Raw genomic sequence first — 26,938 nt, forward strand, 5'->3', positions numbered from 1 at the left:
CTGTGGCCTCTCCCATTGCGGAGCACAGGCTCAGCAGCCATGGCTCACGGGCCCAGCCGCTCCGCGGCATGCGGGATCTTCCCGGACCCCGTGTCCCCTGCATCGGCAGGCGTACTCTCAACCACTGCGCCACCAGGGAAGCCCCCTACTAGCTTTATATATGGTTGATTTATTACCTTTATTGTATATTTGCCTTTACCAATGAGATTTCTTCTTTCGTAATTTTCATGCTTCTAGTTGTGGCCTTTTCATCACAGTGATGTGAACAGGTGGAGGTGGGCAGGCAGCAGGGAAGGGTACAGAGCACCAGGCTATAATGTGTAAGCCCTACTCCCTCAGTGAGGGCTGAGACCCATGTAAAAAGTGAAATCACATGGCAAGGTGCTGTTGTGAGAATCGTCATGAAGCATTCTGTGCCAGGATAAAAGGATTTGAACTGGATCTTACAGCCCGTAAAGAGGGACGTGTCTTGGAACTGCCATATTTTTAGGGATTGCAGGGTTACCAGTTAGGGCCCTTTCACAGCATTATGGGTGGGAAGTGGTGAAAGTTAGACTAAGGCAGTGGCAGGGACAGCAAAGAACATTGCAAAAGAAAAATTGGCAGGGTTTGCAGGATGAGGACAAGAATGACTGAATACGGGGATTGAAGAAGGGAAGCTGATTGGGGAAGTGAAGGGGTAACATTTCTGGCTTTTTCTGTGGGACCAGAAAAATGTCATCTCTACATTTGCTCCCCTCTGAATCATGAGTTTTGGGGGATATACATGAATGTTACATATTTGAAATATCTGTTTCAATATCTTAGTAATACTCATGTTTTCAAATTATGTAACTTTATTTACTGGACTAACCTTTTAAAATTTCGTTTCAGTTGTTTGAGCTTCTCAATTTCTTGGCAGAGAATTTCATCTTCTCCTACATGGGACTGACACTGTTCACATTCCAGAATCATGTCTTTAACCCAACATTTGTGGTAGGAGCATTTGTATCCTTTATTATGTGTTCCATTTTGGAAACTTCTTTTTAAATTGAGATTTGCATGGGTTTTCTGGAGGGGTGATTGATAAGAATACAGTTAAATATATAAAATTTTCCTCTGAGTAAAGCAAATCAGGATTTCAACTTTTTTATCTATTCTATTCTATTTCCATTTTTTGTTTATCACACAAATAATACTAACAGATTGAAATGAAAGAAAAAAGTCTCCTGCCATTCTGCCAACCCCAAAAGATAAAACTGTTTGTCCTTTATTACTGAAGGGAAGAAAGAGAGATTCGATGGTGGGGAGCAGTTTGCAGTCTGCCCCAGGGCAGTAGTTGAAAGATGATGAAAGATGGAAGGAGGCTCACCCCCCCCTCCCTCCTTCCCTCCCCCCCCCCCCCTCTCTCCTTCTCTCTCTCTCTCTCTCTCTCTCTCTCTCTCTCTCTCTCTCTCTCTCTCTCTCTCTCTCTCTCTCTCTCTCTCTCTCTCTCTCTCGTTGAGTTTTTAAAACCCAGCTGAAAAGGAGAAGCTGATTACATGAAAGACAGCGATCAATAGTGCCAGCCTCATGAGAAGGCAGGAGGAGATGGAATCCAAAGCACGTGTGGAGGGACAGGCCTTCAGTGGGAGGGAGCACAGCTCCGCCATTGTTCCAGGAAAGGGTAGGGTATGTAGAGATGAGGGTACATTTGCAAGGTGGCGTTCCTGTCTGATTACTTCTATTTTTATCTGTAAAGTGGGAGGTGAGATCATCTGCTGAAAGTGAGGTAGGAGCAGGTGGCCTATCAGTTATCTATTATGTAACAAATTACCCTAAAATTTAGCAGCTTAAAACAACAAACATACATTATTTCACATGGTTTCTGAGAGTCAGAAATCTAGGAGCAGCTTCACTGGCTGGTTCTGGCTCCAGGATCCCTCCTGAGGTTGTAGTCATGCTCTGGGCTGGGGCTTCACTCTCTCGAGACTTGACTGGGGATGGAGGAGGCACCCCAACCTCACTGACATGGCTGTTAGCTGGAGGCTTCAGTTCTTCTCCGCATGGACCTCTTCATGGGCCAGCGCACAACATAGCTTTCCCCAGAGGGGGTGAGCTGAGAGAGCACCAAGATGGAGGCCAAAGTGCCTTTTATGACCTAATCTTGGAGGTGATGTACCATCATCCCTTCTGCCATTTTCTATTTGTCACACAGACAAAACCTGGTACAGTGTTAGCAGAGGCTACACAAGGGTGTGAATACTCGGGAACCCTCTAGGAGGCTGGCTCCCATAGGTGATAGGAGTTTTGAGGAGAAGGTTTGGAAATAGTGGTTGCAAGAGTGGGAAAGTGAGTTGACCAAAGGAATGCAGTAGAATCGCTGAGCAGTGTTAGGGACCCACTTGAGTTTGAGGAATAAGTATTAACAGTAGAATCAATCTGCCCCGTTGTATGACTTTGTCCAGGAGAATTTAGCTGTAAGCGTGGAGAAAATAGATAGCTGAGTCCGTCTGAGTTTGGTGTTTTGTCAAGTCGGTGCAATGAAAACAGAGGGGTAAGTGAATGCAAGGTATTGGAATGAGTTTTATTAAAATGTGGCTAAACAAGGAAATGAAGAAGGGAGAGGACTGACTGATGGAAAAGTAGCAGAATCTTTGGACTGGAGGTCCCAGTGAGGTGGAAGAATTATCTGGGATAGATGAACATGAAACATTGTGGTCAGAGAGAGGGATGTTTGAATTAGTGATTTTCAAAAGAAGTACTGTTTTTTAAAAAACACCTCAGAATGAAGATTCTGCCAAAAGAGATGGGCAGAAATATTTCTTTAATTAAAGCTCTAAGTAGGATCTGTGTTAGAAAGTGAGGAATTACTGAAATGCCATTCTGCAGTCTTAGTCTTCTGAGAATTAACTTCAGGCAAAAAATGATAAAGCCTTATTCATAAGAGAAGAACCTTAGCTGGAAGACTCCCATGAGATCAGTAACTTCATATCCTGCTAGTCTATGAGAAATTTTTTGAGCAGTCAAGTGGCTTGATCCACTATACTTATCCAGAAACAAGGCTAAATATTCTCTATAGGTTTCTGAGTCTGTTAGGAATTGAAGTTCCTCAGTACAGAATCCTACCTTGGAAATTGACTCTTAGCAGGAGAGAGTTGCTCTCTTGCTGGCTATGTCTGTTAGGATATAGGTTTGGTTTCATGTGGCAATGACCCAAGTTAACCAAGGTTTAAAGAGGATAGAAGTGTGTTTCTTTCTCATGGGAAAGTCTGGACTGATGTGGCAAGCTCTGCTCCACAAAGTCAGCAGGGACCCAAGCAGCCTTACGAGCATCTTAGGGAGTTGCCCTTGTTCTTAGGGTCCCAGGTGGCTCACCCCCACCAGAACATGCACACATCACTTCCACCTAACACCCATGGGCTACACCTCCCAGCAGAGGAGGCTGGGTGTCTATATACTCAGATGAAAATTGAAGGTGATGGGGAGGAGTATCTACTACTATTGAGGGAAGAAAAAATAGATATTGGGGATATAACCAGTGGTCACTGCCACATTGACCCACATGTTTTGTTGTTACTGTTTTATTTTCTTGTTTATTGTTTTTTTTTTCCAGGGAATCACTACTTTTAATAACCTTTGGATTCTAAACTAGTTCTAGATTTACAGAAAAATTGTGAATACAGAAAGTTCTCATATACCCCACACCCAGTTTCCCCTATTGTTAACATCTTACATTAGCATGGCATGCTTGTCACAATTAATAAACCAATATTGATACATTATTATTAATTGAAGTTCATACTTTATTCATATCCCCAGAGTTTTTCCCTAATGCCCTTGTTCTCATCCAAAGTCGCTTCCAGGCTGCCACATTTTGTCGAGTCATCATGCCTCTGGAGGTTCCAGTTGACTGTGACAGTTTCTCAGACATTCCTTGTTTTTGATGACCTTTGACAATTTTGAGGGGCTAGTGGTCAGGTATTTTTCAGGGTGTCCCACGACTGGAATTTGCCTGATGTTTTTCCAGTGTTTAGACCGGGCTTGTGCGTTCTTTGGGAGGAAGACCACAGAAGTAAAGTGCCATTCTCATCACATCATGGCAAGGGCACATACTTATCAGCACGTTAATAATGTTGGATTTGCATGTCTTTCTTAATTCATGATATTGAGCATTTTCCATGCCCTTTATTGTTAAAAAAAAAGAAAAGAAAACGTGAGTAAAATATGCCTCTTGAAATTGTCTTCTTGAAAGGTTGCCTTCTTTGGAAATTTTTGGTCGATTTTCGACCCCCCCAGTTTTTTTTGAGGGGAGGTGTCATTTTTGGGTCTGCAATTATTGTGAATATTAAGTGACCATTAGCACTGTGTTTAAATTTGCTATTGCAGAAAACGGCCAAAAGGCTGCAGCGTTTCTCCATTCCCAAGTCTGGTTACTAGGGCAGCAGAGCCTTCCTGGAAGTCGTGTTCCTAGGTTGTAAGTTAGCCTGGAATGTGCCAGGAAACCCCCCCCTAAGTTTATGCCTCACTACTTCTTGTTCGTTTCTTTTTTTAATTAATTAATTAATTTATTTATTTTTGGCTGTGTTGGGTCTTAATCACTTAGCCTAGATAGTGTTTGTCAGGTTGCTCCATTGTAAAGTTCCTCAATTTCCCCCCTTTCTATGTTGTACTGCTTAGAAGGGAGTCACTACAGGGAGCCACACTTAGGGACTGGGGAGTTCAGTTCCACCACTTCAAAGACAGAGTATCTAGAAAATTATTTGAAATTCTTTCCACAGGAGATTTTTCTATTCTCCCCCATTGATTGTTTTAAGCTATCACTTATTTATATCAGTACAAACTCATTGATATGTATTTTATACTTCAGGTTATAATACAGTACTTCTTTTAAAATTGTGTTACTTGACCTGTTCCAGCTTTGGCCACTAGAAGCTCTTTCAGTGGGCTCCTGTGTGCCTTGTGTTTTTTTGTTTTGTTTTGTTTTTGTTTAAATTTTTGTGAGTGCTTCCTCACTTTCTGGAACTATAAGGTGCTTCAGGCTCATCTTACATATTTTCTGCCCCAGCCCTAGAATCAGCCATTTCTCCAAGGAGCCCTGGTTCCTTTTATTGGGGAATGGTATTAGAAACCAAGATCTGGGCTCTAGGTATGCTCAGTGCTACTGGGTGTCCTGGTTTCTAAGCCCTTCCAGCTGACAGAGGAGGAATATATATGTATATATTAGCTCCTGAATATATGTGTATCTATAAATATTTACATAGGTAGCCATCTGTATTTCTATTAAGCCAGATATCAATGTCTCCAACTCTAATCCGTTAGCATATGGGTCATTCTAGCCTCCTCCCCTGCTGATCTGTGAATCCCCATTCCAATAGTGGGAAACCTGGCTCCCACCTTCTACCATCCATTACTTAACTGTTCCATTCCAGCATGCATAGTAATATCAGGATTGTTACCCAGTGCTCCCATGGGAAGCAACTTTATCAATGAGCATGTAATGCTTATGTGCAGTTCCTTTTGCCTTTAGCCCTACAAATTCCACCCATTTCCAAAGTTACTTAGGTCAGCACTGTTTTCCCCCACCTTCTTTTTTTTCCCCCCACCTTCTTTTGTTTTTAATCTTAGATTTTCCTTTATATTCCTTTCAGAAAATGAGGTGGAGACTGTATTGTAACCCCTGAAACCAAAATTGTATTTTAAAGCAAGAGTCTCTATAGAGAGCAAACTGGAGAAAAAGACACTAAAATTGGTTTCTAGTTAAAACCATTCTTAATTCCAATTAAGCCTTCCCTTTGAAGCAGGGTGAAAGTGTAAACTCAGAGGAGTACATCAAGGTTAGCAGGAATTTCAGTGGTATGAGGTGTTTGAGCTGCCCTTTGTTCTGAGGAAGCAAGGGCAAGTTTAGCCAGTATTACTCTTCCCCCTACCAACACTGTCAGTTAAGATGAACTAGACTGTTATATTAGTAATCTTAAGGTTATGCCAAAGAAGCTCTGTTTTTAAACATGTTCCTATTCATCTAATGAATGTCCTATATCTTAGACCTGCACTGTCCAATTTGGTAGCAACTAACCACATGTAATTATTTAAATTTAAGTTAATGAAAATGAAATTAAATGAAAATTTCAGTCACACTAGCCACACTTCAGGCACTCACCATGTTGGACAGTGCAGCTATAGTACTATCGTGGCAGAAAGTTCCATTGGACGGTGCTGTGTCAGACAGTGGAATCTAAAGACTGTTACAGGGAGGGGGAAGGGTAAGCTGAGATGAAGTGAGAGAGTGGCATTGACATATATACACTACCTAATGCCAAATACATAGCTAGTGGGAAGCAGCTGCATAGCACAGGGGGATAAAAGCTCAGTGCTTTGTGACCGCCTAGAGAGGTGAGATAGGGAGGGTGGGAGGGAGATGCAAGAGGGAGGGGATATGGGGATATATGTATGCATATAACTGATTCACTTTGTTATACAGCAGAAACTAACACACCATTGTAAAGCAATTATACTCCTGTAAAGATGTTAAAAAAATTTAAATTAAAAAAATAAAGACTGTGTGTTAGAAACTGAGCTCCCTAAGATAGTGTTTCACCATCTTGAAGGTATAGTGTAAAGAATGTTAATAATAAAAAGAATTATTCTTAACCTGTTAATAATTTTAGATTGCTATTTTCTTGGGAAGAGCTGCCAATATTTATCCCTTGTCCCTCCTACTTAATTTGGGTAGAAGAAGTAAGATTGGATCAAATTTTCAACACATGATGATGTTTGCTGGTAAGTTATAATTCCCTCTCTTGCTTACTCCAAGAAACAACTCACAGTGCATACAACAACTTGATTTCAGATGGAAATGATATGCTGGTAATGTGAGACTCCCTTAAATATTAAAGTTGCAACCTCCAGTAGAAAATTCTTTTTAAAAGTGTGCCATTCCCTTCTATGGGGATTTTTTCATGTTCTGGTTCCAAATTCCCAGTTCGGAACTGTGTCACGTGTGGTGGAGGAGGTAAAGATGACGCATTTTCACACAAAAACCTGTATGTGAATGTTTACGGCAATTTGTAATTGCCAAAACCTGGAAACAGCCCAACTGTCTGTCTTCCAGTGAGTGAGGGAATAAGCAAACTGTGGTACATCCATGCCATGGAATGCTCCTCAGCACTAAAAAGAACAAACTAGTGATACACACAACAACATGCATGGACGTCAGAGGCATTATGCTGAGTGAAAGAAGCCAGGCTCAAATGGTTACATACCGTATGTTCCATTTACGCGACATTCTCAAAAAGACAAAAGCCCAGCGATGCAGAGCAGATCAGTGGTTGCTAGGGTTTGGTAGGGTGACGAGAGGTTAGACTAAAATGAGGGTCGCACAAACGCATTTGGGAGAGGGGCGATGAAACCGCTCTGTGTCTCACTTGTAGTGGTCACACACCTCTATACATCTGTCAAAATTCATGGAACTGTACACCCAAAAGAGTGAACTTTAGTGTAAGTAAATTTTAAAACAGATTTCAAAAAATTGTTAAACGATCAATGCCTGTATCATCTACTAATTCTTTTTGTATTTGTTTGTATATGCTTTTGTATGTTAAAATATATTACATATTTGTTCATGCTCTTCTAAGGTCTCAGAATGTGCCCTATTTCTCTGAATTTATGAAGCTCACATTGTCCTTCTTCCATTCCCTTGTAGGCCTTCGTGGTGCAATGGCATTTGCCTTGGCCATTCGAGATACTGCCACTTACGCCCGCCAAATGATGTTCAGCACCACACTTCTGATTGTGTTTTTTACTGTGTGGGTGTTTGGTGGTGGTACCACCGCCATGCTGTCATGCTTGCATATAAGGTAAGTAGTGAGGGGCCCTCTTTTTAATATTAAAATATAATATGGGTTTTAATCATGAGACAGTTTTGAGCTTTGACAGGTCTCTAATATTTTGTTTCTTTTAAAAAGTATATAACATGTAGTACAGAAAAAAAATGGAAAATATGCAAAAGAAGAATAAAAACTGTTGTTAACACTTTTGAGGGATGGATGTCTTGCTAGACCTCTTGCTGTGCTTTACGTATTTTTTTAACAAAAAGGGGCAACACTTCAGGTACTCTTGTAAACTGATTTTTAAATGTAATATAGCATAGACATTTATGTTAGTAAATATCATTATTTTAGTGGCTGCATATATTATAATTTATTAACCAAGTCCCTGCCATTGGACTTTTGCATTGTTTCTAGGATTTTGCTGTTATGGCTAACAATTGAGGATTTTGCTCCTACTGAGTGTGAACGTTTGTAAATGCATACACCATTGTGCACTTATCTATTTCCTTAGGATGCATTCCTAAAAAGTGGAATTGCTTGGTCAAGGGATATGCCTCTATTTAAGGTTTATGATCCGTATTACCAGACCGGATCAAAAATTTTCTTATATTTGCAGTATATGAGGCAGTCCGGTTTATCCCAATCCCAATCACACCTGGATATTGTCATTCTTTCTCATCTTCATGATCAGCATGGTTCCTGACCTGACAATCCGAGGCCAAGGTTGTGACGTCTTAGTCTTGAATGCACACTAGTTAATGTATTCAATTGGAAAGCTCCCTTGTGTCTCAAGAGTTCTGCCTTTGTTTCCATGGGTATAGCAGTGTATGTTGCTAAAGCCTTTGTAGATTTTACTTCTGTGTTTGGCTTTAACTTCATAGACCTTAAGAGCTACTGAGCTTCCAGCATGTGTAAGGTTCATTAGAGAAAACAGTATTTCACATCTTATAGAATCTGTTCTCCATTTTTTTGCATTCTATTATGCCTTTCTCCTAACACTCTAAATGGCAGCCGGCACTCAATCAGACTTTGAACGTTGTTACTGCCTTTCTCTCCCTTTACTGTTCAAATCCCTTTCTTACAATTCCTGTGCTGTTATTGTAGATAATAGAAAATACACCAAAATAATGTTCTTGTAACCCTGATTATTACTTCAGGGAGGACCTGGCATTTGTTGAGCACCTACTATGTGCTAGGCATTGTGCTAGGTACGTTTTACGTATTTGTCTAATGACAATCGCTCCATTTACAAGTGAGGAAATAGAGGCTTAGAAAGTTTCTAAGTTATTCAAGGTCATACATATCATTAAATGGTGGACAGAGGAGCCTCCAGTCTCACTTAATTTCTCCTAGAATGCTGCATCAAGAAATGAGGGTGGGGCTTCCCTGGTGGCGCAGTGGTTGAGGGTCTGCCTGCAGATGCAGGGGACACGGGTTCGTGCCCCGGTCTGGGAAGATCCCACATGCCGCGGAGCAGCTGGGCCCGTGAGCCATGGCCGCTGAGCCTGTGCGTCCGGAGCCTGTGCTCCGCAACGGGAGAGGCCACAACAGTGAGAGGCCGCGTACTGCAAAAAAAAAAAAAAAAAAAGAAATGAGGGTGGTCCATTTTCGAAGGATTAAACTCCTTTTTTTCCTCAAGAGTTTGTAAATGAAGGCTCTTCCTTATTCTACTAAGAACAACAAAATTAAATGTGAGATAATTTAGGAAAAATAAGTCTTAAGTGGAGTCTCAGTGTTTAAGTAGAATCAGTTCTCTTCCCTAACTGCCTTCCACATAAACCAAACCAAGTACCCACGCCTACCCCACCAAAGAAAGAAACCCGCAAAAACCTACCTATTCACATAAAGTCGAATCTACCTCACCAGCTTTGCAAGCTTTTTGGCTCTATCTTGCCTGTCCTGTAGCATGGTTTGGCATTCAGTTGTATCCATTACCTTACAGTCTTAGGTTAACTCTTGTTACTGTTGTTGCTGTTTGGGGCGGGGTGGGGGGAGGTTGGCCTCTTTTCAAACAGAGACCGGAATTTAAGTTTTTCTTACCTCCCCCCAAATTTGTCTATAGTACAGCTGTGAGGATACTAAAAAGTCCTCCAGGTTTAAGATTCATACAGGATCAGACCTGACTTTGAGTTCTTGCCCCTTCGTTTAGTAATTCTGTGATCTTGAGCAAGTTCTTTAACCTTTCTCAGCCTCAGTTTCCCTCTTTGTGAAGTGTGTAACAGTACCTCCCTCCCAGGGTTGTTGTAAGGATTCAGTGAGCTAATTAATGTCTGTAAAGCCTTTTATTCATTCATTCAATAAATACTGATTGAGAACCAACTGTGTGCCATGGTTCTCTAACTTAGTGGTTCTCAACTGGGGGTGATCCCCCCCGCCAGGGACATTTGGCAGTGCCTGGAGACATTTTTGATTGTCACAATCTAAGAGGGGAGGCCAAGGATGCTGCTGAACGTCCTCCAGTGCCCAGAGCAGCCCTCACAACAAAGAATGATCTGGACCAAGATGTTGGTAATGCGAAGGTTAAGAGACCCTGGTCTGGAGAGGTGCGGTGATAATAATAAGATAGAAAAGGTCTCTGGTCTCATAATGTCTATACTGTGGTGGAAGAAGACAGATAGTAAGCTAGCAAGTAAATAAATGAAGATGACAATTTTAGATGATGTTAAATGCTATGATGGCAAACAAGGTACTATGATAGTAGCTGGGGATAGATGTATTTTATAGGTGGAGGTCAAGAAAGGTCTCTCTGAGGTGAGATTTGAGCTCAGTCTACCTGAATGACAAGATGATGCCAGTTAAGTGGTGAGCAGGAGGAAGAGTAGTCCAGGCAGAGGGGAGAGCATGTGCAAAGGCCCTGAGGTAGGCACAGATGTAGCCTATTGAATGAAAAGAAAGCCCACCTAGCTGGACTACAGTGACTGAAGGGTAGGTAGGAAACGAGGTGGGCAAGATCCTTTAGGGGCAGGGGTTGGCAAACGTGTCCTGTAAAGGGCCAGAGAGTAATATTTTAGGCTTTGAAGGCTGTATGGCCTCTGTCTCAGCTACTCAACTCCAGCGTGAAAGTCCCATAGACAATATGTGAATCAGTTGCCATGGCTGTGTTCCCACAAGACTTTATTCACAAAAGCGGGAGGTGCACCGAATTGGCCTGTGGGCTGTAGTTTGTGGACCCCTGCTATCGGGTCTTGTAGGATACGGTAAGGAGTTTGGATTTTAAAATCCAAGTTGGCAATCTTGTAGGATTTGAAAGCAAGCAAGTGACATGATCTGTCCTGTTGCGTGGACAACGGCTCCTCAGTGAGTGAGAGCCAGCCAGCTCTTCGTAGGTCCTTTCACATAGTCTGTGACAGTCACCTTTGGCTCCTTGTCATTTACCACACATACTTTGCATTTCTCCATCTCCGAACCTTTGCTCACACTGTTGCCTCTGCCTGGAATTCTCTTTCACTCCCAGGAGATGGCACAGCTCAAACGCCTCCTCCTTTTGCCCTCTCCTTTTCTCTCAGCACCACTCTTCCGTCTGCTTAACATGGAGTACCTCTGTTACAGCATGTGTTTCGGTCAGCCTTGTAATAATGATATTGTTATAAGAGCTACCATTTAGAGAATGTTAGTGATGTGTGGGACACTGTTTTAAAATCTTTAGACACATTTTCTTGTTTAAACCTTGCAGCGACTCTGTGTGGGGTCTGTCATCCCCATTTTCCAGGTGATCGAACTGCGGTTCATAGGGCCACATAACTTGACTGAGTTCAAACAGCTAGAAAGGAGATGAGGTCAGATTGGAACCCAGCCCTCCTGGATTGCAAAGCCCTTAGGGATTACGCTCTAGTTGTGTCTGTCTCCCCCACTAGTCTGTGAGCTCCTTGAGGGCAGAGCCGTGTCTAATTCATGTCTATGCCCTGTGCTTAGCACAGTGCCTGGCAGATAATAACTGCTCTGAAAAATTGTATTACCTTGAATTGGCCTCCAGTACTGTTCCATCTGAGAATTACAAATGTGCTGTCTTCAGGGGACTTTCCTGGTGGCGCAGTGGTTAAGAATCTGCCTGCTGAGCTTCCCTGGTGGCACAGTGGTTGAGAGTCCGCCTGCCGATGCAGGGGACACGGGTTCGTGCCCCGGTCCGGGAAGGTCCCACATGCCGCGGAGCGGCTAGGCCCATGAGCCATGGCCACTGAGCCTGCGCGTCCGGAGCCTGTGCTCCGCAACGGAAGAGGCCACAGCAGTGAGAGGCCCGCATACCGCAAAAAAAAAAAAAAAAAAAAATCGCCCTGCCAATGCAAGGGACACAGGTTCGAGCCCTGGCCCGGGAAGATCCCACATGCCGCGGAGCAACTAAGCCTGTGCACCACAACTACTGAGACTGAGCTCTAGAGCCTGCAAGCCACAACTACTGAGCCCATGTGCCACAACTACTGAAGCCTACACGCCTAGAGCCCGTGCTCCACAGCAAGAGAAGCCACGACAATGAGAAGCCCGCGCACCGCAACAGAGTAGCCCCCGCTCACCCCAGCTAGAGAAAGCCCGCACACAGCAACGAAGACCCAATGCAGCCAATAAATAAACAAATAAATAAAATTTATTTTAAAAAAAACAGAAAAACAAAAAAAAAACAAATGTGCTGTCTTCAAGACCACTAGATGTCACTTGAGATACACAAATGTGATTAGAGTTTAATCTGGCTAAGAAGATATTAAATAGCTTCTGGCCATCTTAACAAGGAAGAAATGAGCGTTTCTTTCAATTCTGAAGCTGGTCGTGGCCATCTGTTTTCAAGTCTTGGGCCCTGATTCACTTGCCCTCCAGATAAGGTCGTGCATCATTTTCCTCCCTTCAGTGTTACTGGGCTGCTCCTGCTACAGCTTCTCACACTGCTATTTTTACTGTGTTGTCTGTAGTAGTGACCTTAATCGATAAACATTTGAGCCCCTATTGTGTGTCAGGTACTGTGCTAGACTCTGGGGATACGGAGATGAATTGGGACATGGCCTTTACCCTCAAGGAGCTCACAGTCTTCTGGGGGAGACTGACCGGTAAATAACTATACTGTGCTAAGTATTATAATAAAGGAATCTAGAAAGTGCTGTAAAAGCACAAAGGAAAAATCCCGCCTGAAGGGGCCATAGAATGGTTCCTTTGGAACTTGAAAAAGGACAAAAAATAATATGGGGCAGTACATTTCCAATAGAGGGAACACCATGAGCGGAGGCGTGGAGCCTCAGGAGAGGACAGGATTTGGGGAGAGGAGCAGTCGGTCTGGCTAACAGCGGGTATGTGGGCGAGGATAAGGGGAAAGCTAGGCTGGAGCGGCGGGGGAGGCTAGTTTGTAGAGTCTTGCATGCCACACAAAGGACTTTAGACTTGACCCTCTGGGTTTCAAGCTGCTCTCCGAGTCTTTTGTCCAGGGAACAAGCCAGTGAGTTAGTTCTCTGCTTTAGACGGCTAACTCTAGAGGAGAGCCTGGCAGCTGGGCAACCTTACAGCCAGTTGCTCCAGACCCCATGAGTCAGAATGAGGCCCGAGCTTGAGCAGTTGGAAAGAAGACCTGAGAAACAGTTTAGGGGAAGAGTGAGTGGGGTTGGTGAGTGCTCGTGCTGAGGGGGTAGAGTCAAAGAGAAGCTTCTTCACAATGAAGCTGTTCCCTGGGATACGGAAAGCAGATAAGAAAGAATTCTGAAGAACCAAGGCTAATGTCTATCCATTAGCCTATGGGAAAACCCCTGTAATTGGACCCTCTCTGCAGTCATAAGAGGATGTTGCCGTGAGAGCTGAGAGGTCCGAAAACATGCAGCTCCCTCCTGGAACTGCATTGGGCCAGCCTTGTTTTTGGAACTACATTGTAGTTCTTATTCAACCACTGGGGCAATGCTGCTTTCCCTGACTCCTGCTTGTAGTGGACTTACAGAAGAAAAAGTTCTTTTTCTGAAACTGGTAAGTGGGATTGGATTGCAGGAAGAGAATATTAGTAGACCCTGCTTGCCTTAGGGTCCAAGCTGTGCTAAGGAGAGTGGTGGGAGCCAAAAGTCTACATCACCAGCCATCGAGAAGCACGAAAATATTAAGCATTCCATAGCTTCTGCGTTAAGAAAAGTAGTTGCCTGACAGTGCCCATATGTGAATAGACAATTTTTCTTTTGACTTCAAGATCTCATTTTCCTTTTGTGTTTCTCCTTTAGGGTTGGTGTTGATTCAGACCAAGAACATTTGGTAAATATGCATTTGTGTTGTCTCTGGCATTTCTGTCAAATGTGTAGCCGCTTGGAAAGAAAAGAAATCTACTGTAGACTTCATGTCACTATTATTTAGATCCTGTCCTATTTGCATCAGCTTTTAACTGACATCATTCCTGGCTTTTCTCACTGCTCGATAGAGACAAAACTGAATTTTAGGCAGCGTGTGGTTATCAAGGGTGACAGCTCTCCTATCTTTGGGCCAACCTGGGCTTTGGCCACAGACAGAGCAGTCCCTTAAGTGCTCCTGGGTTTTCAAGTGACTGCTCTGGCACGGGGAGCCTTTTTCCACTTTGGTTTGCGCATGAAGGCTTGTCTCTGATGTAAGCCCCACTCCAGCTGCTCTTCCTGTGTAACTTTCAAATTGGATGACCAGCAGCTGCCCTTGAGAACTGCCCAGAAGCGTTGGACTCTTCAGCCAGTCTTTCCTGCCTGTTCAGGAGAATGTGCTTTCTTACCCCGTGCCTCAGCCTTGCCCGTGTTTCCTTGCTTACTTCCATGTGTCGCTTTCTCAGTTGTTCCTCTGAACCTGAACCTGGTAGACTGAATGCAGTGTGACTCAGTGCCTTCCCTAGACTGACCACCCTTTTCTGGTATTTTCCTGCCACTTGTTAATGCTTTCTGAGCACCACTGACTATGTGCCTCTGCCCTAGACATGAGATGGGGAATCACAGAAATTAGGTTTTTGAAGATGGAAAGCATCTCTTTAAAAACACAGTTCTTTTTCTTGTTTGAAACAAGCCCTGGTTTATTTGTCTTCAGAGTGTAGTTTAAAAAAATTTTTTTATCAGATTCATTTCCTGAATGCTAATTTTGCTAGCTATTGAGTGCTGAGTGTGTACGTGACATAGTAAGTACTTGCCCCTTTTGTGGTCAGAACCTTAAAGTATAATTTCATGGGCTTGCACTATTTGTACAACAAGGCTGGATAAATTCCCATGATGGTGAGCTGCTGGGGTGCTTTCCAAGGGGCAATAGCTCCTCAGTGCCTCCACCCCCACGGCTAAACAAGAAGAGTTACCAAACAGGTCCTCGGACAAATGCTTGATCACCATCTGCGTAAGTCTCCACCTGCTATGTCCCCTCTGTCGCCACAGAGGACAAATGGAAATGGAGTGACAGGGAGAGAGCCAGGTAGGTGAATAGCAGCTGCGACATCCAGGAAAAAAATATCATTTTTACCTTGTCCTCAAAACCGTATGGATGCCTTGGCTCAGTATATTGTTTACTCAGTATTTCGAGTGTCCACTGGGAAGCCCAGAGGAAGATTTTAGTAACTACGGAGCGTGTGGGAGTTAGGTGTACAGGTGCTCATGTGGTGAGAGGATCGTGTGAGATTTACAGAGTCGTCGCTCTTCAAAAAGCGGAGACATACAAACCAATGCCTCCTGATGTGAAAGGAAATATGTGTGATTCTCTGCTCTTGTAAGCCCATATAGTGTTCTCAAACATTTTTATATTGTCTATGTTTTGATACATGTTGAGAGGAAGATTCATTTATTTCGAAGATCAGGAAGAACAGGAACCAAAAGCCAGAATCTGAACTCCGTACTCTTCGAAAATCCCAGAAACATAGAACATTCATGCTGGAAAGAGCCTTCGAGTAACATTGTATACATGAAAAAACTCCGCTGGAGAGAGGGAAAGGGAGTTGCCCAACTAGTTCACGTCAGAGCCGAGAGGAACCAGGTGGCCTAACAGCGCCACTGCTGGCCGACCACATCATATTACACATAAGGACCCAGTTTATGTTTCGGGGGAGCTGTTTTTGAAGAGGCCTGCTTGCTGTTACTTTTCCCTCCTACCCAGTCAGGCTTAACATGGAATTTCCGTACTTACTTACATTTTGCTAGTGTTGTAAGAACGTAGTAGCAACTTTGAAAATGCCAGTTAACTTTGGGACCCATGACAACTCCCAGAGATCGGGATGTTGATGGGATGTTTTCTACTTAAGGTGCAATTCACATGGGTGTAAGCCTTTCAGATTTAGGGGGTGGATTATCCCACACTGATTTTTTTAAATGCCAGTAGACTCATAAATCAGTAAGCAGCCTGAGTAATAGAAGTGTTCAGAAAAACACTTCAATTTTTTATTCCCAAGCTGCAGTGTACAAGCTATTAAATTTCTCATGTTACCCATGTTGGAGAGTATCTCGTATGCGGTAGGCTATGTTCCTGATTCTACAAAGAAATGACTCTTAAATAAATGTGTTTTTATCTTTGTGTATGTATTGATTTATGATCTGTTTGCAGGGTATTCCTGAAAGTGAAAGAAGAACTACCAAAGCAGAGAGTGCCTGGCTTTTCCGGATATGGTATAACTTTGATCATAAGTATCCTTAACTGAGAAAAAAAATGGCAGTACAGACATGGACAACTAGAGTTTAATGGAACAACGGTTTTGACCACTCTCTTCCTGAACTGGAGTATAAAACCTGCCTTTGGTCTTCCCTTTCCCCTTCAGTGTAGTAGAGAAGGTTACCAGAGGAAACCCACACAGATGAATCCTCTGAAAACCCATGGAACCAGTAAAGACTGGTTATTGCAGAAGCTTGCTGTGTGCAAGGACTCAGGAGCCCTTATGATAGACTTGTTTTGATATATAGGTTTATTTATTGAGCAAACTTTAATATTTATTGTCCTTTAGCTAACCGAGTGAATGCCGCAAAAGGGATTTGTTGGGGTTTGTCAGTGTGCTTGTTAGAGTAAAAGAGGAAAGACTGCCTTAGGAAAAAACATGAGAATGAGAAATTCAGTGATGCTAGGTACCACAGTAGTCAGCGATGTCATTTTTTTCTCTGACCTTTCCACAGACTGGGAGATTCTCCTCTCCATTCAGAATGCCAGTGCTTCATTGTTTACCAGATTTCCTTCTTGTCCTATCATAACAGTCTTCTTCATAGCTATACTTTGGGTTGGGCTATATATAATAACCTGCTTAAATCATGCCTTTTAAAAAACACTTTATCACTCACTATTTATTAAAATTAATTTCTTATTTGAAAGTTGAACTAGAAAAAGCGACCATGGAGTTCTTTCTGGCTGAGACTTATCAGTAAGGGAATCAAAACCTGGTTTATGTTCCATTGAAGCAAATTTGGGACAACCATGTAAAATGTTTTTCCCTTGCTTTTGACTTTCTGATCAAAACCTTCTATGTTTACGAAAAATGCGCTTGACAATTATCATTAGAAGCTACTATTTACTATATTCTGTTTGCTAGATTTTAACATTCTCTTTTTGCGAGGACTCAAAATTAATATACGGGAACATGAATACTCGCTTATCTATGGTATTAAGACTCCTATTAGAGGGAGAGAGATCCTGGCTCCTTAAAATTGTTTAATGAGGGCTTCCCTGGTGGCGCAGTGGTTGAGAGTCCGCCTGTCGATGCGGGGGACACGGGTTCATGCCCCGGTCCAGGAAGATCCCACATGCCGCGGAGCGGCTGGTCCCGTGAGCCATGGCCGCTGAGCCTGCGCGTCCGGAGCCTGTGCTCCGCAACGGGAGAGGCCACAACAATGAGAGGCCCGCGTACTGCAAAAAAAAAAAAAAATTGTTTAATGATTATGTCATTACTTTTGGCTCCATTATCAGCATTTTGGGTATAAGCCACTCCCATATCTCTTGGGATTTTTTCATCCCTCTGATTTAACAAAAATTGTTTAGTTTTTCCTTCATAAATGTTTTGTATATTTTCTGCATAGTATACAAAATAATTAAATGATCCTAATGTAGAGAAAGAGTAGAATAATATTTTTTTATATTCTTATAGAAGTGACCACCAAGAATTGTTTGACTCAGTACTACTAGACTAAGACTTGGTAATTTTAATACCTAGTGCCCTAGTATAATTCATCATTCATCATTCTAGATTTCAGTTCCTTTGTGCAGTCCGTTTGTTCATTTGTTATAATTGAGATATAACTTAAATACAGTAATGTATACAAATCTTAAGGGTACGGCTTAATGAATTTTGACTTAAATATACACCTGTGTGCCTGCCACCCATATAAAGATATGAAGAACATTTCAAGCACCCCAGAAGGCTCCCTGTTTTCCCTGCAGTCAGTAATGCCTTCCCTGAAGGCCTGCCTTATCCCAGCCAAAAGGGCGGCCACTGTTCTGATTTCTTGCAACATGGATTAGTTTTACCTATTTTTGATCTTCATATAAATGGAATTATATACTATGTATTACTTTATGTTTTGCTTCTTTCAGTCAACATTGTGTAACTTATCTATATTGTTGCCTGTACCAGTAATTCATTCTTTATCATTGCTGTGTAGTGTTCCATAAATAGTATGAATATACTACAGGGTTTTGGTTTTGGGGGGTTTTCTTTTTTTTTTTTTTTGGTTAAGGATATCTCAGAAACTATTGTTGATAAACATTTAGGTTGTTTCCTGCTTTTGACGATTATAAATAAAGCTAAACATTTGTACATCTTTTTTTAAAAAAATAATCTTTTAATTTATTTATTTATGGCTGTGTTGGGTTTTTGTTGCTGTGGGAGGGCTTTCTCTAGTTGCGGTGAGCAGGGGCTGCTCTTCATTGTGGTGCGCTGACTTCTCACTGCGGTGGCTTCTCTTGTTGCGGAACATGGGCTCTAGGCACACGGGCTCAGTAGTTGCAGCACGTGGGCTCAGTAGTTGTGGCTTGCAGGCTCTAGAGCATAGGCTCAATAGTTGTGGCGCATGGGCTTAGTTGCTCCGCAGCATGTGGGATCTTCCCCGACCAGGGCTTGAACCCGTGTCCCCTGCACTGGCAGGCAGATTCTTAACCACTGTGCCTCCAGGGAATTCCTTGTTTGTACATCTTTTCATGAACATAGGCACTCATTTCTCTTGGGTATATACCTAGGAATGGAATTTGGAGCAAGTGTATGTTTAGCTTTAATAGATATTGCCAACCCATTTTCCAGAGTGGTTGTAACCAATTTACACTCCCACCAGCAAGTTAAGTTGCTCCACATCTCCTCCAAAACTTAGTATTGGTCAGCATTTGAAATTTTAGCCATTTCAGTGGGTGTGTGGTGATATCTCATGTGGTTTAATTTGCATTCCTCTGATGACCAGTGAGGTTTCCTTTCATATATTTATTGGCCATTTGGATATCCTCTTTTATGAAGTGTGTCTGTTTGGTTCTTTTGCTCACTATTTAATTGAACTGTCTTATCTTTTTTTAATTTACTTGTAATTCTTTCTATATTCCTGAATTGAGTTCTTTGTTAGTTATATGTATTGTGACTATCTTCTCCCAATCTATAGCTCACCTTTTCATTTTTGTAATCCTGTCTTTTGAGGAACAGAAATTCTTCATTTTAATGAAGTTTATTTCATTAATCTTTTATGGTTAGTGCTTTTTGTGTCTTAAGAGATCTTTTATATCCCAAGGTCATGAAGATATTTTCCTATGTTTTCTTCTAAACATATGATTGTCTTAACTATCACATTTAAGTCTTCGATCCATTACAAATTGATTTTTGTGTATAGTGTGAGGTGTGGGTCAAGACCTATTTTTTTCCCGTACGAGTATTCAGTTGACCCAGCACCGTTTATTGGAAATGCCATCCTTAACCCACTGTATTGCAGTGGAACTTTTGTTGTAAATCACTTGGCCATATAAGTCGGGGGGCTCTTGTTTCCGGACCGTCTTTTCTCTTTGTCTATTTTTACATCAATACCACACTCTCTTAATTATTGTACTTTTTAATAAGTCTTGCTATCCAATAGCAGAAATTCTACAGGTTTGTCATTCTTTAGTATTGCCTTAGCTAATTTTAGGTCCATGGCATTTTCATCTAAATTTTAGAAACAACTTGTCATTTTCCATACATACATGCACACAGAAAAAAACCTGCTGGCAAATTATTGAATTTGTATTAAATCTGTGGATGAATTTGGAGAGAACTGACATTTTAACAATATTGAGTCTTCCAATCCATGAACACTGTATATCCTCCATTCATTTAGATCTTCTTTAACTTCTCTCATTAATGTTTTATAGTTTTTAGTGACAGGTCTTGCACATCTTTCATTGTATTTATCTCTATATATTTGGTATTTTGGGTGCTACTGTAAATGGTATGTATTTCATTTTATTTTATTTTCTACATTTTTGCCCTTAATATATAGGTATGCGATTGGATTTTTATATATTGGCCTTGTATCCAGCAATCTTGTTAAGTTTACTTACATTTCTAATAGTTTTTAGATTCTATTTTCTATGCATATAACCAAGTGAATAATAATGTTTTATTTTTTCTTGTCCAATACCTTGTAATTTTTTTATGTCTTATTATACTGGCTGGACATTCCCAGTACAATGTTAAATGTAAGTGATGATAGTGGGCATTCTTGTCTTATTCCTGACCTAAGGGGGAAATTTTTCAATATTTCACCATTGAGTATAATGTTAGCTGTCAGGTTTTGAGATATCCTTGATCAATGTAAGAAAATTCCTTTCTATTTCTAGTCTGCTAAGAGTTCTTACCATAAATAGGTATTGAATATTATTAGATGCTTTTTCTACATCAACTGAGACGATCGTGTATTTTTTTTTTTCTCCTTTAGTGTGTTATCTTCCTGATTTTCATCAATTGTTTGAATGTTAAGCCAGTTTTACATTACTGGAACAAATCCCACTTGATTATGATATTATTCACTGTGTATGTCACTAGATATAATTTGCTAATATTTTGTGTCTGATTTTTGTGTCTTTTCATGAGAGGTATTGGCTCGTGATTTTTTTTTCTTGTAATGTCCTTGTCAAGTTTCTGTAGGAAGATTGTGCTAGTTTTATAAAACAGGTAGGGAAGAATTTTTCTCTTTTTCTATTTTTCTGGAGGAGTTTGTGTAAGATTGGTGTTATTTCTTAAGTCTGGGAAGGTTTTAACCAGTGAAGCCTTCTGGGCCTGGAACTTTTTGTATGAAGAGGTTTTTAGTTTCTTTAATAAATACAGGACTATTCAGATTTCCTTTTGTCAATATTTGGTAAGTTTTAGTTTTTAGGGAATTTGTTCTTATAGAGTTAAATACCAAGACTTATTAGCCTCAGTACTAGCCTGTTAAGTACCACTAAACTACGATCTGGTACTTTCTGTACTTAATGCACTAGTAGAATTCATCATTCCAGATTTTCAGTGGTTTTGTGTGGCAAGATGTTTTATGAGCTATGTATGTGTGTTTACATGAAGTACTTTAATCTTAGAGTTTATAAATATGTGAATTTATGTAAATTTCTTTGGCCTCCTCATTTTTAATTGAGAACAACCTTAAGTTGTAATTTTAGAAAGTAGCGAATATGTATGTGTCTTTCTCCCTTTTTCTGCTTTTTCTCATGATTCCCTCTTTTTTTCTTCTGAGTATCAAATATATTGTTGCATCTGTTTTTATTTTTATTTTTGGAGAATAGATGAATACTGAAATAAGAGTCTATGACAGAGGACCTCATGCTGCATAATTTTATTTAATGTTTTTAGAATTGAGTTGCCTTTGATACTAAAGTTTCAACTCATTGAAGAGGCCAGCTGAATCTACAATAAATAATTAAAACCATTTTTATTACTATATTCTACTACTGGAATATTTAATCTCTTTTTAGGCTCTTACCATTCTTTACTTTCTTCTGTGTCTCCTTCAGCGCTAAATTGAGAGCGATTTTGTCTTCCTTTTGGCTTTAGTAAAATCAGAAAGACAATATGATGTAGTGGAAAGGGCATAGGATTTGGAATCAAACCAATCTGGGTTCGAGTATTGGTCCTCCGTTTACTTAATTGTGTGACTTTAGGCAGATCGTTGACTTCTATGAGCCTGAGTTTCCATATTTGTAAAACAGAGATAATAATAAAATCTCCCTCCCGTTGCATAATAGGGTCATGAAATGGGACGTTTGCTATCTGAATTGGTAGGTACACTGTGACAGTGATTGTTATCAAACAGATTGTTCTTTTAAATTGGTAAAGAAAGGAACGCAGCTCCTCCTTAACTGGCACAGCTATCTGAAGCCTCTGCTGACGCACAGTGGACCTCCTCTTACGACAACCCTCCCTGCCTGCTGTGGACCCGTTGCGAGATGCCTAACCAGCCCCCAGGCTTATGAGGTAAGTTAGTTTTATCCAGAACCTAAGTTCTTCATTAAGTTAAATTTAAAACTATCTGTTCCGTGGATGGGTTACTGGTTTTCTGTTTTGTTTTGCTTTGCTTGCGTTTAAGGTATAAAATCCACAAGCAGGAATATAAACATATCTTGCTCAGCCAGAAAATGCACTGAAATCTATAAATATAATTCACAGCCTTTGAGCCGTCATTTAAAAAAAGATATAGAATAGCATCTCATCTTACTGTCAGTGATTTTAGTAAATAATTCTATTTCCATGCTGGTTTTCATTTATTTGCAGCATGTGGCCTGAGCTTAGTACTAACTGCGTATATTGTAATCTATAAATCAGGGTCATCACAGTCATGTGGAGAGGATTACTAAAACATTTTTTGATGCCCCTAAAGTGCAACAGATGCTCTTTTATTTCGGGTATTAGGGAAAATTTATCTACCTGTGTACCATATCGCTGGGAGGCATGGATATATCTAGATATAATCTAGATTCCATATTTTTTCCTTAGCTGCCGACATAAGATTAGTGATTCAGCAGGTATTGCCACAAAGAAAGAAATGACAAATACTAACCAGTTTTTATTTTAAAATATGAACATTTAATTTTTCAAGTTCTTTTTTAAAAACCTTTACTTCTAACCCAACCCTTCAAAAATAATCTGGTGCATCAAATAAAGTGCCCATGTTAACAAAACCCACCAATTTTGACTACTCTGATGCAACACCTTGAGTTGAGAGATGAGGCTGTGGTAAAGCAGTGTAGACGTGCACCCTCCAGTTCCCTGTGACCGCCTCTGTGGTGTTTTCGAGCAGATCCCACAGAGAATGGATGGGGAAGAGGAGTCTTAGCAGGGGTGGCACCTGGGTCAGGGAGGAGCACCCTGCAGCGTTGTGTTATGTTGAGTCAGTGCACAGTTCCGACAGACTACTGGTGGGCTGGGGGGAACACCCCGTGTTGTCTTGTCCCTCCCTGCCACTTTGCCCAGGCTCCCGTATCAAGCACGGCCCCCATTCCCTCTTTACCCTGTTAGCCCATGTGGCTCTGTGCTGAGGGGTCAGCCAGCTTTGTCAGTTAAGTCATTGAGGTCTGGCTCTGGGATTCCAAAGACCCACTCGCCATCACCAAAAGCCAGAAGAGTTCCACAATGCCTGTGTGTCCTGTGGATAGCAAAATACAGCATTGTTCTATTCGTTTCCTTGGGCTGCCATAACAGAGTACCCCGAACTGAATGGATTAACAACAGAAATTTACTGTTTCAAGTTCTGGAGGCTAGAAGTCTGAGGTCAAGGTGCCAGTAGGGTTGGGGCCTTCCGAGGGCTCTCTCCAGCTTCTCGTGGTTTGCTGGCCATCTTTGGCATTCTTTGGCTTGAAGATGCATCACACAGATCTCTGTCTTCATCTGTACCTGGCGTTCTCCCTGTGTGCACATGTGCGTCTGTGTCTCCAAATTTCCCCTTTTTATAAGGACACCCACCAGTCATACTTGCTCAGGGCCCACACCAAGGACCTAATCTTAATGTGATCACCTGCAAAAACTCTATTTCCAGATAAGGTCACATTCACAGGTACTGGGAGTTAGGATTTCACATCTCTTGGGGAGGAGGTGCGGGGGGGCGAGATACCATGTAACCCGTAACAACCATAAAACTTAATTTTATTTTTTGCTATGTTAACTACTTATTAAATTATAAAAGTAGCATGCTTGCAGCCAGATATTCAAACAGTATGGAATGTACAAAGTGAAAAATAAAAGTCGCTCTCTTTCTCCCACCTCCATCCCCCAGAGGCAGTCTTTATTAAGGGTTTATTTTGGATACTCCCTGCTATAGTTTATCTACACAAACTTATATGTGTATATATAGCTCTCTTTATTGTTTTACACAAATGGGATCATAATAAGAGTATTGTCCTGCTACTTGCTTTTTTCACTTAATGATACAGCATGGATATGTTTCTAAGAGTCCATGAGATCCCTTACCTTCTCTCTATTGGTGGCTGCACAGTGTGGTTTTGCCAAGATTGATTTAATTAGTCTCCTGTGGCTAGACCTTTACATTGTTCCTCCTTTCGTGTTTTTGTTGTTACAAACAGTGTTTACAGTGAATATCCTTGTGTATATAAATTTACCCAAGAATATAAAGTTATAAAGAATAGATTTTAAAGGTTAAGTTGCTGGGTCAAAAGTCATATGCGTTTTAAAATTTGGTAGATATTGCCCCAAACCTGAAACTTAATAAAGTCATTAGAAGGTGCTGAAGAGCCCCTGCTGACGAGTGAAGGTGCCACAGAGCTTTGAGTATTGCTGAATTAAGCGATAGACAACGCTTGTTAGACTTAACTGTTATAACTGGATTGGGCAGGAGGGGATTATGGCTGGTTGGTGGAATGGGTTTGTTTGGTTTTTAATTCACATGTCTTTGTCTTTGAGTATTTAGGCAAATTTCTAGCAACAGCAAATTTTTTTAAAGTTTAAAAATTTTTGTCCAATCGTGCCCTCAGTCTATTTGACCATCTTAGACAAATTTAAAGATTTTAAACACGCACAGGATAGGAGAGCTGAGTGTAGGATGTTTCTGTCAGCTCTACTTCCCTCAAGGAGTATTAGTCACAGACTTCTTTTTGCTAGATCAATATGAGTATTTAGAATAATTCTTACTCTACATTTTCAAAACTGACTTTCTGATTTTTAAAAGTAATATGTACTCATTATAATAAAATTTCAGATAGTACAAAAACATAAGAAAATAAAAACCACTAGCAATTCTGTCATGCAGAGCTAACTATCATCATTTTGTTGAATACCTTCTAGTCTTTCCTGTGCACATGTACACTTTTTAATTTGCCACAATGGCACTATATATGCTAAACATTTTTTCCCTTTTCTGGAACTTTATTTATATTCTTTTTGGCCCTAAAGTTTCCATTAGAACCAAAGCCCATTGAGCTGGGTGACAAGTGTGTAGTGAGGGTTCAGTATTTCTAGGTATTGTTGATACGGCAGTAAAAGCTTCATTTATATTAATCTGTTCAACAATCAATTGAACTTATATTTAGCGAATACTTTCTCTGTGCCCCCAAACTGTTAGGTGATTGAAGTACAGCGTACAAGGGACTTAGGGTCTAGTGCGGGGCAGGTGTGTGGCGCACACCACTGCCTGAGCAGTTACGCAAAGGGGTAAGTGCCACTCTAGGGAGAAGACTAAGTACAGGAGGCTAGGGGGGAACACAGGAGGACCCCTAAGCTAGCCTTGGATGATCAAGGAAGACTTCTAGGAGAAAGTGACTTTTCAGCCAAGACCTCAGTGATAAGTAGGTGCTAGTTACATGAAGGAGGGGAGAGGGGACAGGACGTAAGAGAAAGCACGAGAGATTTGGGGCAGCTGTCAGCACTTCAGTCTTCGGGCACACAGTGAGGCGGGTGAGGTCAGAGAAACAGATGGTGTTGGGAGATGAAGCTGAGGGCCCCAAGTCGCACAGTGTCTTTTAAGCCAGGGTGAGGACTTTCGACTTTATCCTGAGGGCAGGGAGCGGCCCCTGAAGCTTTTTAAATAGGGCATCCTTGAAAATTCTGCTATTGGAAATGTTTCTTGAATTTCATAACAATTCGCAAAACTTATTTTATTTGAATTTAGAACCAGGAACAGTTGAAAGATGATGACTCCGATCTTATTCTCAATGATGGTGATATTAGTTTGACGTATGGAGATTCTACCGTGAACACTGAATCAGCGTCGTCCGGTGCCCCTAGGAGATTTATGGGAAACAGTTCTGAAGATGCCCTGGATCGGGAACTTGCATTCGGGGACCATGAACTGGTCATTCGGGGAACACGCCTGGTTCTTCCTATGGATGACTCTGAACCCCCGTTAAATTTGTTAGATAACACAAGACACGGTCCAGCCTAAGCTTACTCATTACTCACTTAGTGATCTGTAAAATTTGCACATGTGATTGTGAAGAAATTCGTACTACCTAAAAAGTCCCAGTGCATGTCTCTGAATGTTTAAGCTGTATAAATGCTATTTATATGGCATCGAAAGACTATAAATACCCTGTACAAGGCAGATTGTGAACAAACTCTTACGTTTTATTGGCTGCACTATGTAGACCGGATCTGTTTTAGAAAGTTAATTTCAGTGATGTCGTGTGTCCCAGCTTTATGTCCCAGTTCAAGTATACAAGGTGACAGATTTACTCTTTCTTATATTTACTTGACACTTAACCAGAGTACCGAGTTCTCGTGATATGAATTAATTTTAAGGCAATGAATTTGTGGGAGGGGAGGGAGAGGAAGGGGGGAGTGCTAGCAGGAGAAGTTCCTTTGTCGGGAAACTTGTGTTGATTGCTGCTGCCTCTGTCGTGACCCTTTCCTTTCCTTTTTGTCCGGTGGCCTGTTGTGGTGCAAGAGGCCAGTGGCTTTGGATCTTGCCCCATTCAGATTGGGGAGTGAAGTGCGGGGGCCCTTTACCCCCCTTGCCATGAAAAGAACAGATTTGTTGGCTACAGTACACTGTTACTCGGAAAAGAAGGCTGCACATGACTTCCAAGACTTTGTTTCTTTTCTTCCACTCCAAGACCTGGGAAGGAGTCGTGCCATCCAGCCCACTTAGCCAAAGTACAGTTGTATATAGTTCAGAGCACTTGATTTCAATTTGGAGGGGCTGGGGCAGGCAGAGAGGGGGCAGAGGCCAGGAAGGGGAGTAAGGAACATGAAGGTTTCGGAGAGTTCTCCCCCCAAATATGTAAATACTATATACCAGATAAGTTTAAATAAGAAATTCAATTGCTGCTTACTTTTTGATTAT

The 26,938-nt window shown here is 41.4% G+C and overlaps 1 protein-coding gene across 1 annotated transcript in view; it reads left to right on the top strand.

The window, feature by feature from the left end:
* SLC9A6 (solute carrier family 9 member A6) overlaps positions 1 to 26,038 on the top strand; it is a 50,790-nt gene extending 24,752 nt beyond the window's left edge. Inside the window, exons 10-16 of the mRNA XM_007462899.1 lie at positions 874 to 987; positions 6,627 to 6,738; positions 7,661 to 7,814; positions 13,964 to 13,994; positions 16,272 to 16,351; positions 22,017 to 22,122; positions 25,766 to 26,038. Coding sequence (XP_007462961.1) covers positions 874 to 987; positions 6,627 to 6,738; positions 7,661 to 7,814; positions 13,964 to 13,994; positions 16,272 to 16,351; positions 22,017 to 22,122; positions 25,766 to 26,038 — 870 coding nt within the window. The remainder of the gene's footprint in view (positions 1 to 873; positions 988 to 6,626; positions 6,739 to 7,660; positions 7,815 to 13,963; positions 13,995 to 16,271; positions 16,352 to 22,016; positions 22,123 to 25,765) is intronic.
* The last annotated feature ends 900 nt before the right edge of the window (positions 26,039 to 26,938 follow it).

The sequence above is a fragment of the Lipotes vexillifer genome, unplaced genomic scaffold (genome assembly GCF_000442215.2).
Source record: "Lipotes vexillifer unplaced genomic scaffold, Lipotes_vexillifer_v1.1 scaffold481, whole genome shotgun sequence".
NCBI classification, from domain to species: Eukaryota; Metazoa; Chordata; class Mammalia; order Artiodactyla; family Lipotidae; genus Lipotes; species Lipotes vexillifer.